This window comes from Phytophthora cinnamomi (genome assembly GCF_018691715.1).
Source record: "Phytophthora cinnamomi strain GKB4 chromosome Unknown Contig57, whole genome shotgun sequence".
In the NCBI taxonomy this organism is placed as follows: domain Eukaryota; phylum Oomycota; class Peronosporomycetes; order Peronosporales; family Peronosporaceae; genus Phytophthora; species Phytophthora cinnamomi.
In genome coordinates, this window is record NW_027150990.1 from 273,321 (window position 1) to 287,935 (window position 14,615).

The 14,615-nt window shown below is 49.8% G+C and overlaps 1 protein-coding gene across 1 annotated transcript; it reads right to left on the bottom strand.

The window, feature by feature from the left end:
- Positions 1-9,472: 9,472 nt before the first annotated feature.
- IUM83_19040 (uncharacterized protein) lies at positions 9,473-9,997 on the bottom strand (the record flags this gene model as incomplete). Its single annotated transcript, XM_067944069.1, has 1 exon — positions 9,473-9,997. The coding sequence occupies one exon, from the start codon at positions 9,995-9,997 to the stop codon at positions 9,473-9,475; it is 525 nt and encodes a 174-aa protein (XP_067787804.1).
- Positions 9,998-14,615: the final 4,618 nt, after the last annotated feature.

Genomic DNA, 14,615 nt, shown 5'->3' on the forward strand with positions numbered 1-14,615 from the left:
GAGTACGGGACGTATTCAAGCGACATTTTGGCGCAGATGGACTTCCGTGTATCGAACATGGTGTATTCAAAGTCGTCTGAGGAGTTGCAGAACCACGCAGAGGAGTTCAAAGCCCTTGCATGCCGTGAGGGTCGCACTACATTATGGAGCTACTTTGATGTCAATTGGATGGCTTCAAAAGATATGTGGGTTCCACTGTATCGAATGGACCTTCCATATTCTTCAATCGATTGTTGGTGTTACGAAAAACACCAACAATCGATTGAAGAATTTATTCGGGAAGTTTAAGGCTGACCTACACAGCTCGATGTCTATGAAGTAGTGTTTGGATGCTGTAATTAGGTACCAGCGCCGTAAAGAAGATGAGTATGTTACGCGTGTGGCCACACCGGGGACGCAGCGAAATATCAAGTATGACGAAGAGTTGAACCTATTCCTCGGGATGACAAGTCCCTGGCTGGCTGACGTCTTTATGACGGAGTACAAATTTGCGGAAGAAGTTTACGCTAAAGCCACATACACCATGGAAGACGATGATTTGTACGTTACGTTACGGCGTGATGGCAGAACGCATCGCGTTGACAAGTTCAACTGGATGTGTACTTGCGAGTTTTCAACGACGATGAATCTACCGTGCCGACACGCGATGGGCTATCGCAAACATGTTTGTGGTTTGCTCGCAATACCATACGCGTCAATTTTTCCAAGTTCGTATGCAAAGTGATCTTCCACGTCTTTTCAATCTCTAACATGCTTCCATGTTTTTACCACGTTGTGCTATGTTGCATCATGTTTTGCTATGTTATGCCATGCTTTCCTATGTTACGCCATGATTTGCCATGATTTAATACAGATGGTTGCGCGTGGGCGTACTGGATGAAGAATTTCCAGCTATAGAGATCCCTCTTCGGATTAGCACAGGAAGTGATGAAGTGAAGCGTAAGAAACAAATGACCGAGCAAAACAAGTGCAAAAGCACCCAGGAGGTCTTCAACCGTATCACATCAGAGCTCACCGATTTACCTGCAGAAAAGTTCAACTCTGTTCTTGAAAACCTGGTGTCATGGTGGCGCAAGTTACGTCAAGGTGACACTGCTATGGCATCATCAGAAGGTGGCATTGCGATGCAGGCATCTGGTCCAGTGGATGACAGTGCTTAAAGTGGGCTGCCTCCTACACAAGTTGGGAGACGGAGGAAAAGGATGATCAAGTGCATACTACCCCTGGTAAAACAAGCCCGACCTCTGCTAAGAAAGCTAAGAAGAGTATCAACGCGTTCACAAAACGTATCCGTCACGGCCGACCACGCAAAGACAGAGCCGCTGCAGCAGCGCAGATTAACCAAGCACGAAAGGAGTACAACACGGGTGTAAAACTACGCAATGCAGTACGAGGAGATGATGTCGTGGTTGTAAAAGAGTTTATTAAAACTTGCAAACCGCCTCTGGCCGAGTTATCTTCTTTCATTAATACTTTCGAGGTGAGGCACTACAAGCACGCAAAGAAGGCATTGTCAGTGGAGAAACGTGTATGTACACCAACAATTGTGCCATACCGACTCCCTGAGTCCATGGTCCGCGAGGGTCTTCGTCTTATTGAACGTGAAGCACCATTTGGAGACACCATGGATCTTTGCTCGCCATCCCGATTCAAGCGCAGAGTGCTGGGTGATTACGGTTGAGGACTTAGGTGATTTCACACAGAGGCAATTTATGGCAATGCAGTACATTTGGAGTATGTTTAAAGCATGTAGAGACGGCATGTCGTGCTACTCGTGGCTAATGAGCCAAATTGATGAAACATTCAAAGAGGAGGGGGCAAATCAGCTAGCAAAGCGGATCATTGCATCATGGCCGCACGAACGACTTCATGGGTTTGATTTGGATTGGACACATTGTATTGTGCTCGAGACAAAACCTGGTATCACGACAATTTGATCAATGCGTTTGCGATGACACTTGCGGCTAAATATCAAAACAATACTACCATCTTCCTACCAGAGTTGAGCACACTGGCATTTGACAAGGGAAAACGAATCCCCCCGCGAACGCTTAGCGGTTTAGCTGGTGTTGACAAGGATACGGTGTTTATTCCCCTAAACATCAATGACAGTCATTGGACATGCCTAGTGGTTGGTCGATCGAAGGAAATAATCTACTGCTACGATAGTTTTAACAAACGAGCGAAACAGAATCTGCTCGCAGAGCTTGCTGATGAACTTTCGAAGAAGAGCCTACCCAGGCCGTACAAGGTAACCCCAGTTCACAGTCCCGTGCAGAAAGACAATAACAACTGCGGGCTGTTCATTCTTTTGTTTTTTAGGCGCCGCTTGGGTAAGGAGGCACACTGCACAGGGACTATTACGTCGACGTTGGAATATCCTGCAGACTGTGGTGGACTTCAGCGACGAATGCAACGATACCAACAACACGGGCAAGTGAGAAGTTAAGATCGTTAATACACGTCTATCCATGTTATTGCTGGTTTGACCATGTTATCCATGTCGTACATGTTGACCATGTTTCCCCGTGTTTTGCCCACATCTACAATGTATCCACAGCTTAAAGCAGGTTTAAGTAATGCACTATCTGAGTTAAGCAGGCTCCGACAAGCCGGCACACCGATCAGTCTTCAATTTTCATGTCGTACTGCCAACATGTTTTGGCCATGTATCGAGATGGAAAAACATGGACATCATATATTACCATCACCGTAATTTATCCGTAATCTATTTGTGTGTAACATGGTCGAAACCTGGGGAAACATGGCTATTGTCCAGGTTCCGGTTACCTAATCCTATTTGAAAACATGGGCGCTATCCTCTGCCATTCCACAAGCTCCAGCTAGCGTGAGGGGCCATTAACCCAACGGCAAATCGCACTCTTCAACACTATGTACCGATATATATCATGATATATCATACTGCTCGCCCGGGGGTGAACACAGTTCGTTAGGAATGTGATCCTGAGCTTTGTTTTCCTGGGCTTTGGCCTTTTCTTCGGAGTAGTCTAGAGCAACCGAAAATACACAGAGTGAAAACATCATTTTCGGTTGCTTCGGTGTACCCTTGGTTTCTTCGATGAATATTCGGAGCGCCCCATCTCCAGGTGCTATCACGCAGCTGCGCAATGAAAAAAAGTAACTTCGCCGTACTTTAGCGAGAGCAAAGCAACATCTGAAATTTTCCGATTCTCTGAGCCTTCCATTTCAGAATCCCTCTCTTCCTTCTGTCGCCAAGAGTGCGGTTCTCGCGCACGATGGTACGTCCAAGCGCCCGCCCTGTCCCGCTACATACCTGGTTGTCTGACATGCTTTGTTATACGCGCAGCCCACTGTAGAATGTCTCCCCCCTTATCCGGGCCACAGCAAGCGGTACAATCGCCCGCTCCCGACCCTCCAACACTATCACGCCAACAACAAGCGGAGGCAAAGCGTGTGAAGATTCGCGTGGGCAGCCGTCATGCGCGAGAGGAGATTGCGCCGTCGACAAGGCGGCACGGCGGGAAGAGGCTCACTGCATACCAGGAGCGCGTGCTGAGCGAGACCTACAGCGACTACGTCCGCAATCGAAATAAAGAGAAAGAAGAGAACGAGGCGTGGGAGAGCAGGATGCTATGATCGTTGCATAAAGAAGAGAGGGAGCGCTCCGATTCCATCACGAGCGAGGAGCTGAAGCAGGTGCTGTACCAGCTGGACTCGGTTAACGGCAGCAGCCAGGCACTTAGAGCTGTCAAGGCATCCATACCCGCGCATCAAGACCAAGGTGACGAAAGCTTTGAAGGTGCACCGAAGACAGACCAAAACTTGGCCGAAACACCGAAGATGGACCAAACCTCGATGTCATCACTGCCCGTCCGTACATCAAGTGACACTGCGCTTGCCGAAGCGCTGGACCGGCTCGACGAAGAAGATGAACTTGAATCGCATGGAGATACGGATGACCTAGATTACGTGGACGAGGAGGAGAAGGCATCTGAAGTGGAGAGTGAACATGACGACACGGATACTCGAGACGGAGATTACGACTTCGAAGATGCCGTTAGCACCGAAAACAAGCCAAACTCCCACCGACCGCAGAACAAGAGATCCACCGGAGACCCCAAGAGAGATCCAGACGCTTCTGAAGTGGGGACACCGATGGCTGGAAGTTTTTTGGAAATGCTTTCCGATATTTTGGCCGTCGTGGAAAGCATTCGAGGACGTTTTCGCCGACTTTCAGCAGCAAACATTCCAGTTGTTTTCGTGTCGTACGAGCACGTCTGTGAACGCTCGCAACCGGGCAATTATTCAGGAGCAAAAGAAAGCAAAACAGCCGGTGAAGAAGAAGAAGGCGAAACGCTCGTCGAAGCACCCACGGACGGGCGGCACGCTACTTCCTGATGCGTGGGAAATGTATAGCCGAACGTTCTTGTGTATGCACGCCATGCCGTTCGTGAGGAAGGGAACCGGACGACGCACGCACACGACTGTTCGATCGACGGGATGTTCTGCACGCGTGAACGTTCGTGTGTGCTTGCGGCCTAGTGGGCAAGGATTTCATTTGGTTGTGAAAGCGTCTGGAGTTCACACTCACGCTCTGTCGGAACACCAATGGTATAATTATGCCGAGAACCGACGCATCGAAGATCCGCAGCTGTGTCAAGACGTTGCAGTGATGGCCAAGGCTGGGGCGAAGCCAAGGGGGATCCTTTCGTATGTTCGAGCGAAGACAGGTGTGTTTTGTGTGGTTTTGGTGGTGATTTGGTTCATTTGCGATGACTCTGAATTCTGTGTAATTATTGTACAGGCAAACGTACCGCGCTAAAGGACGTCCACAACATGATTCATGGAGCGGAAAGACCTTCCGTGGCGGACGATCCGATGCAGAGCGCGCTATTGTTGTGCTTGATGAATTTATCGAGAGCGCTCCCGGAAACACGACCGAGTTCACCGTTGACAGTGAGAGCAGTGTCGTTCGTGTGGTGACGTTTCAGACGGCGAGGCAGAAACGCCTGTTTGTTGCTTTTCCCGAGGTGGTTTTAGTGGACTCGACGCATGACACGAATGTGAACCGGTACAAGCTCTTTAGCTTTGCAGTGTACGATGTATTTGGCTGGGTGAGCTGCAATTCACAAGATATACACCAAAACTAAACCGAACTTACTGAATGTTTTTATGCGTTATTATCATGCAGGGGCAGTACGTTCAATACGCGCTGGTGCAGACAGAGGAAAAACCTAATCTAGCGTTCGCTGTAGCTGTTTTCAAGAAAAACAATCCAGAGTGGGCTAACATCCGCGTGGTAATGACGGACAAGGCCCTGCACGAGAAAGAAGTGCTACACGAAGCCTGGCCAAACGCAACTCAGTTGCTATGTCGGTGGCACGTTGAGACGTTGTTAAAGCGACAGTGCTCTCGTTTGGTGGGCTTGGATCGAGCGGGAACAAAGCGCTTAAAAGTGATCTTGAAAGGTCTCGTAAACGCGGAGTCACAGCAAGAGTACGATGATGGCAAGGTTGCACTGTTGGAAACTCTCGGCAACGACAAGGAAAATCACTTGTACATGAGTTTTATGCAGCACTGGGACACTACTACGGATGAATGGGTCATGTTCAAGCGCGGTGGGGTGCCCCCCTTGAAAAACAACACGAACAATCGGCTAGAGTCGAAGTGGGGACGCGTGAAAGAAGAGATAGACGGCAACTTTACGATTGCGCATGAAGGGGACGAATCGGACGCTTCGAGTTCGAAGCGTTCGCGAACTGAGAGTGATACCCCACTCGTATCCGCTGGGGCTCTCAGTTATCCGCGCGCTGCAACTGCAGCGCGTGATTCCAAAGCTCAAGGCTCTCCGCACGCTGCGCCTGCAGCGCGCGATCCGTGGATGCCGTCCGAGATCTCGGACCGGTATAGGAACTCGGTACCTCTGAATGAGGTGCCGCTATACGTATGCAGCGCCAGCAAGGATGACGCCGTGGCTGCTGAGCTGCACTTTGATGCGGAAACGCATCAAAGCCGCGATTATTACATCGGACTCTTCCATGAGCTCCGATGGTTCCAAAGCAAGAAGCCATCTTCTCGCAGCAAAGTGCCCGAATGGCAGGCACTTTGTCAAAGTTGGAATGCTTTTGTTGAGAACTTCAATAAGAAGCCGAAAGCTTACTGTGGTCGGATTAAGCAAGCGCGTGATCGCTTCGAGACGTACTCGAAGCGTGGAAAGTTGGAGCAACTCCACGTTGCTGCTGAGGAGGCAAATGTGCCGTGCGCTGTGCCCTAGGGCTTTCAGTGCACGAAGTGCTTCCCAGGCGCGGTCCGCTTGTGCGACCGCGACCTGAACGGGTACACGTCATTCCGCGTGTTCGGTTTGGCCGTCCAGCTGCGGATGATCCGCAGTCTACATTGAAAGTTGGCTCCCAAGAAGTGTAAACACTTCTTGCCACAGGTGCGCTGTGAAGCGCTGGTCTCTGTCCGACACGATGTCGGACGGCATGCCATGGTGTTTGAACACCATGTCGACGAACAGACGGGCCGTCTGCTTCGCGGTCACCTCTGCCGGCACCGCAGCAGATGTATCATCTTGCGCTGAAGACCCGATTCCCCAGGGTAGCAACACCGGTGTTCCAGCGCCGCGCAGGCTCCATGGGCGGCATCATGCCGGGCATCCGGGCATGCGGGCATCATGCCGGGCATGGCCCCATGGGCGGCATCCCGCCCATTGGAGGCATCCCAGGCATCCCGCCCATGCCCTGCATCATCTCCATCATCTGGGACATATCGGGCATGCCGCCGCCGCCGCCGCCGCATGCCCATGAGGTCAGCCGGTTGAGCGCCGGAGCAGCCGCGTCGGGCGCCCGGCTGCACCCATCGGATCGCATTCAGGTCGCTGGCGCTCGCCGCCACGTTGCGCGCGTATGGTGCGCACCATTGCCGTCGCCTGCTTCTGACTGTAGCCAGCGGGGGCGCCTGCGGATCCCAATATCAGCTTCGACGGGGAACTGATCCCCTTCAAAGTACGACTGGTGGTAGAGTAGAGCCAAAGATTAGTAGCGTTGTAGTGCTTTACTATAGTACTGGTGGCTGCCGATTAGTAGTGCTAATTGGATGGTAGAGAACAGAGCCATTAGTAGTACTAGTTAGCACTACTATAGTTCCCCAAACTTCAACCCATGTGAGAATCTTCGTAGGGCGCGAAATTGGTGGCTTCACGGCCTCCCCGCTCATCCGTCGCTCATTTCTCAGTTTGCGCGCAACAACAACCATGAAGCGCACTAAGATTGGCTATCATTGGAGGATGTTGGGAGGCATCTCCTTGCTGTGTTTGTGGCGGTCAGGTACATCATTTGTGCAGCAATGAGCTCTGCAGAAGCCGAGATGTCGACCCCTCGAAACGGTAACAATGCTGGGTAATACCTTCGCGTATGATCTGCTTTCCAACACTATCTGAATGCAGGTTTCTGCAGTCGCATTGTGGCAGATTCTTCAATATTGACAGTGATTCCCAGAAGCTACACCTAATCACATCGTTCAAGCGCCTGAAATGACCTGACTCGGTTTGAATATGACACTGCTGAGAGAAGCTACTAAGGGGAGAAGACGTTCACTAATTGCCTGCGACGAGCGAACATGGCGAATCGCTATGCCGTGCTAGCAACGCATCTAATGCCAAGACTCACTTGGTATCCTAACACAAACAGCACAAGTTGGCGATCCAAGTTCAGCAGCACCTTCATGGTACAAGTGTGTCCCAAAGAAGAAGTGAAACGCCAAGCCTCTCCCAAGTTAAGTGAACCAGCGGTGCAACCTACCAAGCAGAAAAAAACGTGATCTAAAGTTCCGGTGACTCAAGAACAACTTTCGGGTCATATTGTGCGATGGCTGATCCGCGACAGTGCGTGTGCGAATAACTGATATGCTAAGCGATTGTGGATCTCATCAATATGCTTTGTCTATCAAGGGCTGGCGCACAACTTGGTAACGACTCCAACCTTTCATGATTTCCTAGTGGGTGTCACGGGAGACCCGAACGCCACTGTAGCGTTTTCCGGAGTTGATGTAAGTCGAACACGGTCTGGGCAGGTGGCGAGACTGCTAGGAAATGATGTAGCCTAGTGTATTAGGTTGCTTGCTGGGTAGCTAGCAAAATGCAAAGTGAGAGGAATAGGCAATGAAATCACCGCCTACCGATCTCAATATAGAGTGTGCAGTCCTCCTTGCTGGCGTCAGCTTGAAGGAAACATGTAGCGCTGCCAGAGATTCCACTTGGATCTCTGGTGACGTCATAACAGACAATATGAAACTGTGATCGAATCCAGACGTCCTGGATCAAACACCGCCACGAGGTGGGCTGGCGCTGGTTGTACCAGGTCAGACGCCACCTTTCTGAAGAGCCGGTGATCGCACCAGTACGCGCCCCAGATGAAGACACTGGGGTTTCGTCTACTGCGGCGAATCTGGCTTGACACCCATAATCCACTACAACCACCATCCAGTCCAAAGATCACCAGGATCCTTCGCTATAGGCCCTGGGACAAGGACGACAACGAGCGAGTGCACAACAACGGCTAATGCTGCCACAATCGTGGGAACTGAGGCGCATGGAGGAAAGCAAGCGAAAGCTATGGTAGACGTCAATGGGCACACAGTGCTAATTGGTAGTGCTAAATAGTAGTGATACTACTAACGCCAAATCCGTTCTACTGTAGTAGTAGTGATATTGATCAAGAGTCTGTTAGTAGTAGTAGTAGTAGTAGTGGTATCACTAACACCGAACCCTGGCATGTGAGAAGGGGTACTAAATTTATGTGTCCAAAATTTTGACACGAGCTTCTCGCTACACTAAGGCCGGTTCTCAACCGAAGCGTTTTTCTCGACGCGTGCGTTACATGCGTGCCCTACCCCGTATGCTCGGTTGAGAATGAAACTGACCAAATTTGATTGGCCCAGTGTTGATCAATATTATCCAATCATTGTACTGTACTCTGTATGTGATCTGCATTGTGGTTCGACTCAACATTCTGAAGCGCTGACCGAGACTCCCGTCGGCATAGGGGGCAGAAGCTAGTCCAACCACAAGCCCCTGTAGTATCTCTTGAAAGTTGAATCTCTAAGTAGCGTAGAAGCATGCACTCGCCACGAAATCCGCTCTCGAACTGTTTTTTTTTTTTTCGTGCTGCTTGGTATCGCTTGATGGCTACCAAACAAACCAGAAGGCCGCACAGCTCATCTTCAGCTTTCCAGCGACGCCGTTACCTTGCGGTGGGGGGTGAAGCGCGGGGAAGCACTCGAAGCCGGACCGACGCCATGCAGAGGAGGAGTGCTTGGGAATGCAAATAATGCAGTGCATGATTGGCCAAAAGTAGTAACGCTCAGCATGCGTTGTGCAGTATCATTTTTGTAACGTCCTGTTAACCAATCAGATCACAAAGTGTCCGAAAACGCATGCGTCCGCCTCGGTTGAGAACCGGCCTAAGCAAGCACTGTGGGCCGGGGTACATTACGGTCGGGGTTTGTTATTGACCCAAATAGCGCCAATCTGGTCGAGTTCCACGCCCGACGAGCCATAGAAGCCCCCCAGTTGGAAGCCATCCGGAGCACAAGTTGTTCCGGTCCTTGTCGTGGGGGTGCCACCTTCGAGCTCTCTGCCCGTAGTGGTGTTAACCCTGATGTACCGGATGCGCGTACGGCCATGGTACGCGCCCCAGTGGGCCTCCAAGCACTGGAAACGTTCGCCAGGGTTAGGAGTGAGCGACTTCAAGTCACCACCGTCGCCGCCATGGTACAGATAGAACTGTGTTCCCCACAAGTTTGTACCGTTCATTCCGACGCCGTTCACACGTTCGCCAGTGCGGATCGTGATGGATAGCTCGGTTTGTCCGTACCCGACAATGTCCTCATCCGAAAAAAGGTCGCCGTGGGGTTCGCCGAATTTCTCGCTCAGCTTTGTAGCTTCATAGTCCTCTGCAGTGCCGCTTGTCGCCATGAGCGCCACCGCTGCTAGGACCTGGGAGAGTAACTTCATTGTTGTAGCTGGAGCTTGCTGGCGGTTGGACAGAAAATGGAGAATGAGCTGAAGCGTTCGGAGAACGAATCGTCGCATTGTTCCCCAGAACGCCCTTTCCAGAGCTTTGGAGTTGCGTTCGAGCTTGAATTTGCGGGGAAAGTTGCAGCATCCGGGACTACGCAAGGATAACATACTGTATAGTTATCCATGGATTGGACGCTGCAAGGTAATTACAGGCAGACACATCTCTTCCACGTTACCACCCGATGAGCTATCGGATACGAGGTGGAGCCCAACAAGTTGGTGTTTTGTTGCCGTCGTGGTTCTTGCTCCTTTTGGAGTTCTGCAATCCCCTACGGGATAACCTGTAGGATGGGTTTGTCAGGTGACGCCGGAGCGGTAGCATGGACAAGTACATGCATAGGGTAGTAATGGGATGTTTGCTAACATGATTCCTGGGCTTGGAGCGGCAGCTCTCGACACGAAGGCCGCGCGTGTTGGTTGCCGTCAAGATTGCAACTGCTGTTGCAGCAACCGCAACCCCTACACTTTGATTAACTAAACTATTAACTAGACTTCTCGTTTGCTATTGTAGCTACCTCCCTTAATACTTTAGTCTTTGCCCCGATCCTAGTGCACACGAAGTTCGTGAGAGAGAGGAGTTCGTTTGCCAGCGCCTCGCATTACCTTCTTCGTCGTTGTGTGATGACTGTGCACTTCGTGGTGTATGTAAACGTATCTGAGAGGTACATGTGGCTGTAAGCGTTGAATGTCACGAGGAGTATACTCTCCTACGGCAGGTCCGTCTTTGCCGGATCAATTGTTGGGATGGGACTTTAGAGGCCTAACCGGATGTCATGAAGAACTGGACTTTGCGGGCAAAACCAGTTTTTACCAAGTACCACAGCCGTAGCTGCCGGGTAGATTATTAATCGGGTCGTTTGCGGGTCGTGTACGGCCGCTGGTCAGTATGACCCTTATCCAGACCCATGAATATCTTTATGTCAATATGGCGCGGTCTTACTTGAACGCTTATCGTGTATAACACCTTCTCTTGCACTGAAGGGGTCTATAACAATTGACCGGTGTACTGTTCGGTATTATACGTTATTTGTAACGTTAAAAACATTTGCAGCCACGAAGTACTGTACAGTGCAGGCAAAAACTATACGAACGACACCTTTTCTAACTTTTTGACCACTGTAATACTCTAATCGTGCTGAGAATTGACCAATACGCGTAATATCGGCACGCCCAGTTGAATGGCGGAACTGACGAGCTGTGAAAAATTACGCATTGGGGGGAGGCAGCAAATATAAGAACGAAGGCGTAACAATTGAGAGTGTACGAATAAGGCATGGTAGTCGAGTGAGTGGTTGGAAGGAAATCCGAAAGTGAGCTCGATTTACGTCAGTGTCTTTGCCAACTAGCAGTCCTACTGTCTCCAATGTTCCCATGTACAGTATATGAATCTTGTAGATGTGGTCCGAACGGTCTGGGATACGGCCCAAACGAAGTTGCCAGTCACAGGACTGGTCCAAACAGTCAGGGCTGCGGCCCAAACAGTTGACTAAACACATACAAACCACAGTATGGGTCCATGTTGCCCAAACAGGAAATGGCTCAAAATTTTGCTTCGCGTCCCTTCAGCGGTATCTTAGAAGCGCTGCAGCGTTTGTGTTAGGCCTAAAGCTGACAATTGAGTCTACAATAGCTATCCCAATACATGTACTACCCTACTCCAAACATGCAATCAAGTCCATGGTGACGTTTACGAGCCAACTAACTTCCAAGGTCAACTCAGCAACATGCTCAAGTCGGTTTATCTTGGTTTTAGTATGAATCGAAAGTCGGATGCACGCAGCATTCGTCCAAAGAGTAGCAAAGGCCTACCCTTCGTAATCAAGACTTTTGTAGTGGATGCCGAGGTTTGACAATCCTGGTTCCACCGCAGCTGACTCAATAGGTGACCCACGTGTCTGTCTTTATTGACAAAAATGGGTTCACTACTCAACAGGCCGGACAGACTGTAAGTGTCTCCTCCGGTATGCTTCCTGCATATCTTAGAACTTGTATGCCCAACTGCACATTTATCTGGACAGAGTCCAACGGAGACGACGAGCTGGTTACCATCAGACCCCGATCTCACTCCTCAATCTATCTATCGATCAATACACTCGGCATCAGTTCTCTGCGGGTTAGCCACCCGCATCGCCCTGTGTTGATTGAGTTTGAGGCGTTCAGACCCGGGACCCACTACAACTTTAGAGTATTCTCAGACTAGTACAGAAGCTGTCCCAGCGTGTTATTTTATATTAAGAAACGTATTTCATACAGAGTCCCGGAGAAACGAGGTGGGTCGAATTTTTGAGCCAATTACTGTATAAGATATCACGGCACATTGTGTTGACTCTGAAGCTGCAATTCCGGTCAAACTTTCTCTAACTACTCTCCATTTTTTTTTGGTGAGGTACATTACAGTCATTTCGTGATTCTAAAGACTAAGCCAATGTCCGTCTGTCAGAAGCCTACACATCTTCTAACTACTCCCCATGCTCTAGATATGAGGGTGTATCAATATCAAATTAAAGCAATACCGCTAGTATTATCTATCTGTATATTACGCCTTCGTTCTTATATTTGCTGCCTCCCCTCAATGGCGTAATTTTTCACAGCTTCGTCAATTCCACCATTCGATCGGGCGTGCCGAGATACGCTGATTGGCCGATTTTCAGCACGATTAGAGCATTACAATGGCCAAAACGTTAGAAATGGTGTCGTTCGTAGAGTTTTTACCAGCACTGTGTAGGATCGTGCTAGAGCAACCGAAAATGGAACGGCGAAAATGGGGAACAAATCCTTAAGATGATGGCTAACGTCCTCGTTTCTGGTAGCTACAGAAAATGGTCACACGAATAGAATACGGCTAATTGGAAATTTACGTCAATGGGTATGTTATACGACATCGTATTAATAGTGAACACATAAAAAACAAATCAAATCACACACTGAAAGCATGCGCGCTATGAATGTTTTACAAATAGTATGGCATTTAAGCATGGAAATCATAAGGTACATTTCTTACTCGATATTTAGAGTTAAGTCGACTTGATCCGTGCACACGCGAAATACTCTAAGTCCCGTGCATTGTGTGAGTTTTTGGTTTTTCTATTTTGTACCAAAACATTACCGAAAACAAAATATGTGACTTTGAACAATCCACCTCGACGAAAATGTACGCATCGGGGAATCACCGTCTCGTAGTTGGCCTTGCTGCGGACGTACATTACGTGCCGACACGGAAGCAGGCCGCCTCTCTGTGATAGGTCACGAGGAAAGCTGCACAGCAAAGGTTAGAAGCACCATAAACCGAACCATAAAGCACACAAAGTATAAGCGTACCCTCGCGTCGACTTTGCGCGATTTCAGCTGGATTCTCAGGAGTTAATCTTCGCGCCATCCACGTCGATGTCTGAATTGCGGTCGGGCCGACGGCAAACTTGTGCTGCTCTGCTACCATTCGGAAAGCGTAGTCACGGAGCTGCAGAGCTATTACGTCAACTCAGGGTCTTCTGCCATGGGCGGACGGCTACCAACGCGATGGAATTCCGCAGATAACGTTCTTCTGCATACTCCTGGAGCGTAATCCAGCATGAGTCGCACTAGTTCGTCAATCGTAAAGTTGCCGTCTATCCTTCTTTCACGCGTCCCCCCTTGACTCTAGCGATTGTTCTTGTTGTTTTTCAAGGGGCACCGCGCTTGAACATGACCATTCTCCTAGTAGTGTCGTGCTGCATAAAACTCATGTACAGTGATTTTCCTTGCGTGCGAGAGTTCCAACGGTACGCCTTGCCATCATCGTACTCTTGCTGGACTCCGCGTTTACGAGACCTTTCAGATCACTTTTAAGCGCTTTGTTCCCTCGATCCAACCCCCCAAGACGAGCACTGTCGCTTTAACCAGTCTCAACGTGCCACCGACAGCAACTGAGTTGCTTTGGCCAGGCTTCGTGTAGCACTTCTTTCTCGTGCAGGGCCTTGTCCGTCATTACCACGCGGATGTTAGCCCTCTGGATTGTTTTCAGAAACAGCTACAGCAGCGCGATTAGGTTTTCCTCTGTCTGCACCAGCGCGTTTGAACGTACTGCCCTAGATGTAACGCATAAAACATTCATAAGTTCGTTTAGTTTTGTTATTGTATGACCGTGCGTACCCGGCCATACATCATCACTGCAAAGCTAAAGAGCTTTATACCGGTTCACATTCGTGTCATGCGTCAGACTAAAACCACCTCGGGAAAACCAAACGGGCGTTTCTGCCTCGCCGTCTGAAACGTCCACGAACGACACTGCTTATCGTCAACGGTGAACTCGGCCGTGTTTCCGGGAGGCTCTCAATAAATTCATCAAGCACACAATAGCGCGCTCTGCATCGGATCTCCCAGGAGGTTTTTTCCTCCATGAATCATGTTGTGGACGTCCTTAGCGCGTAAGTTTGCCTGTACAATAATTACACAGAATCTCAGGTCATCGAATCAAATCACCAAAAACACACAAAACCACCTGTCTTCGCTCGAACATACGAAAGGATCCCCTTGGTTTCGCCCAGCCTTGGACATCCATTGCTTGCCCTCGGCA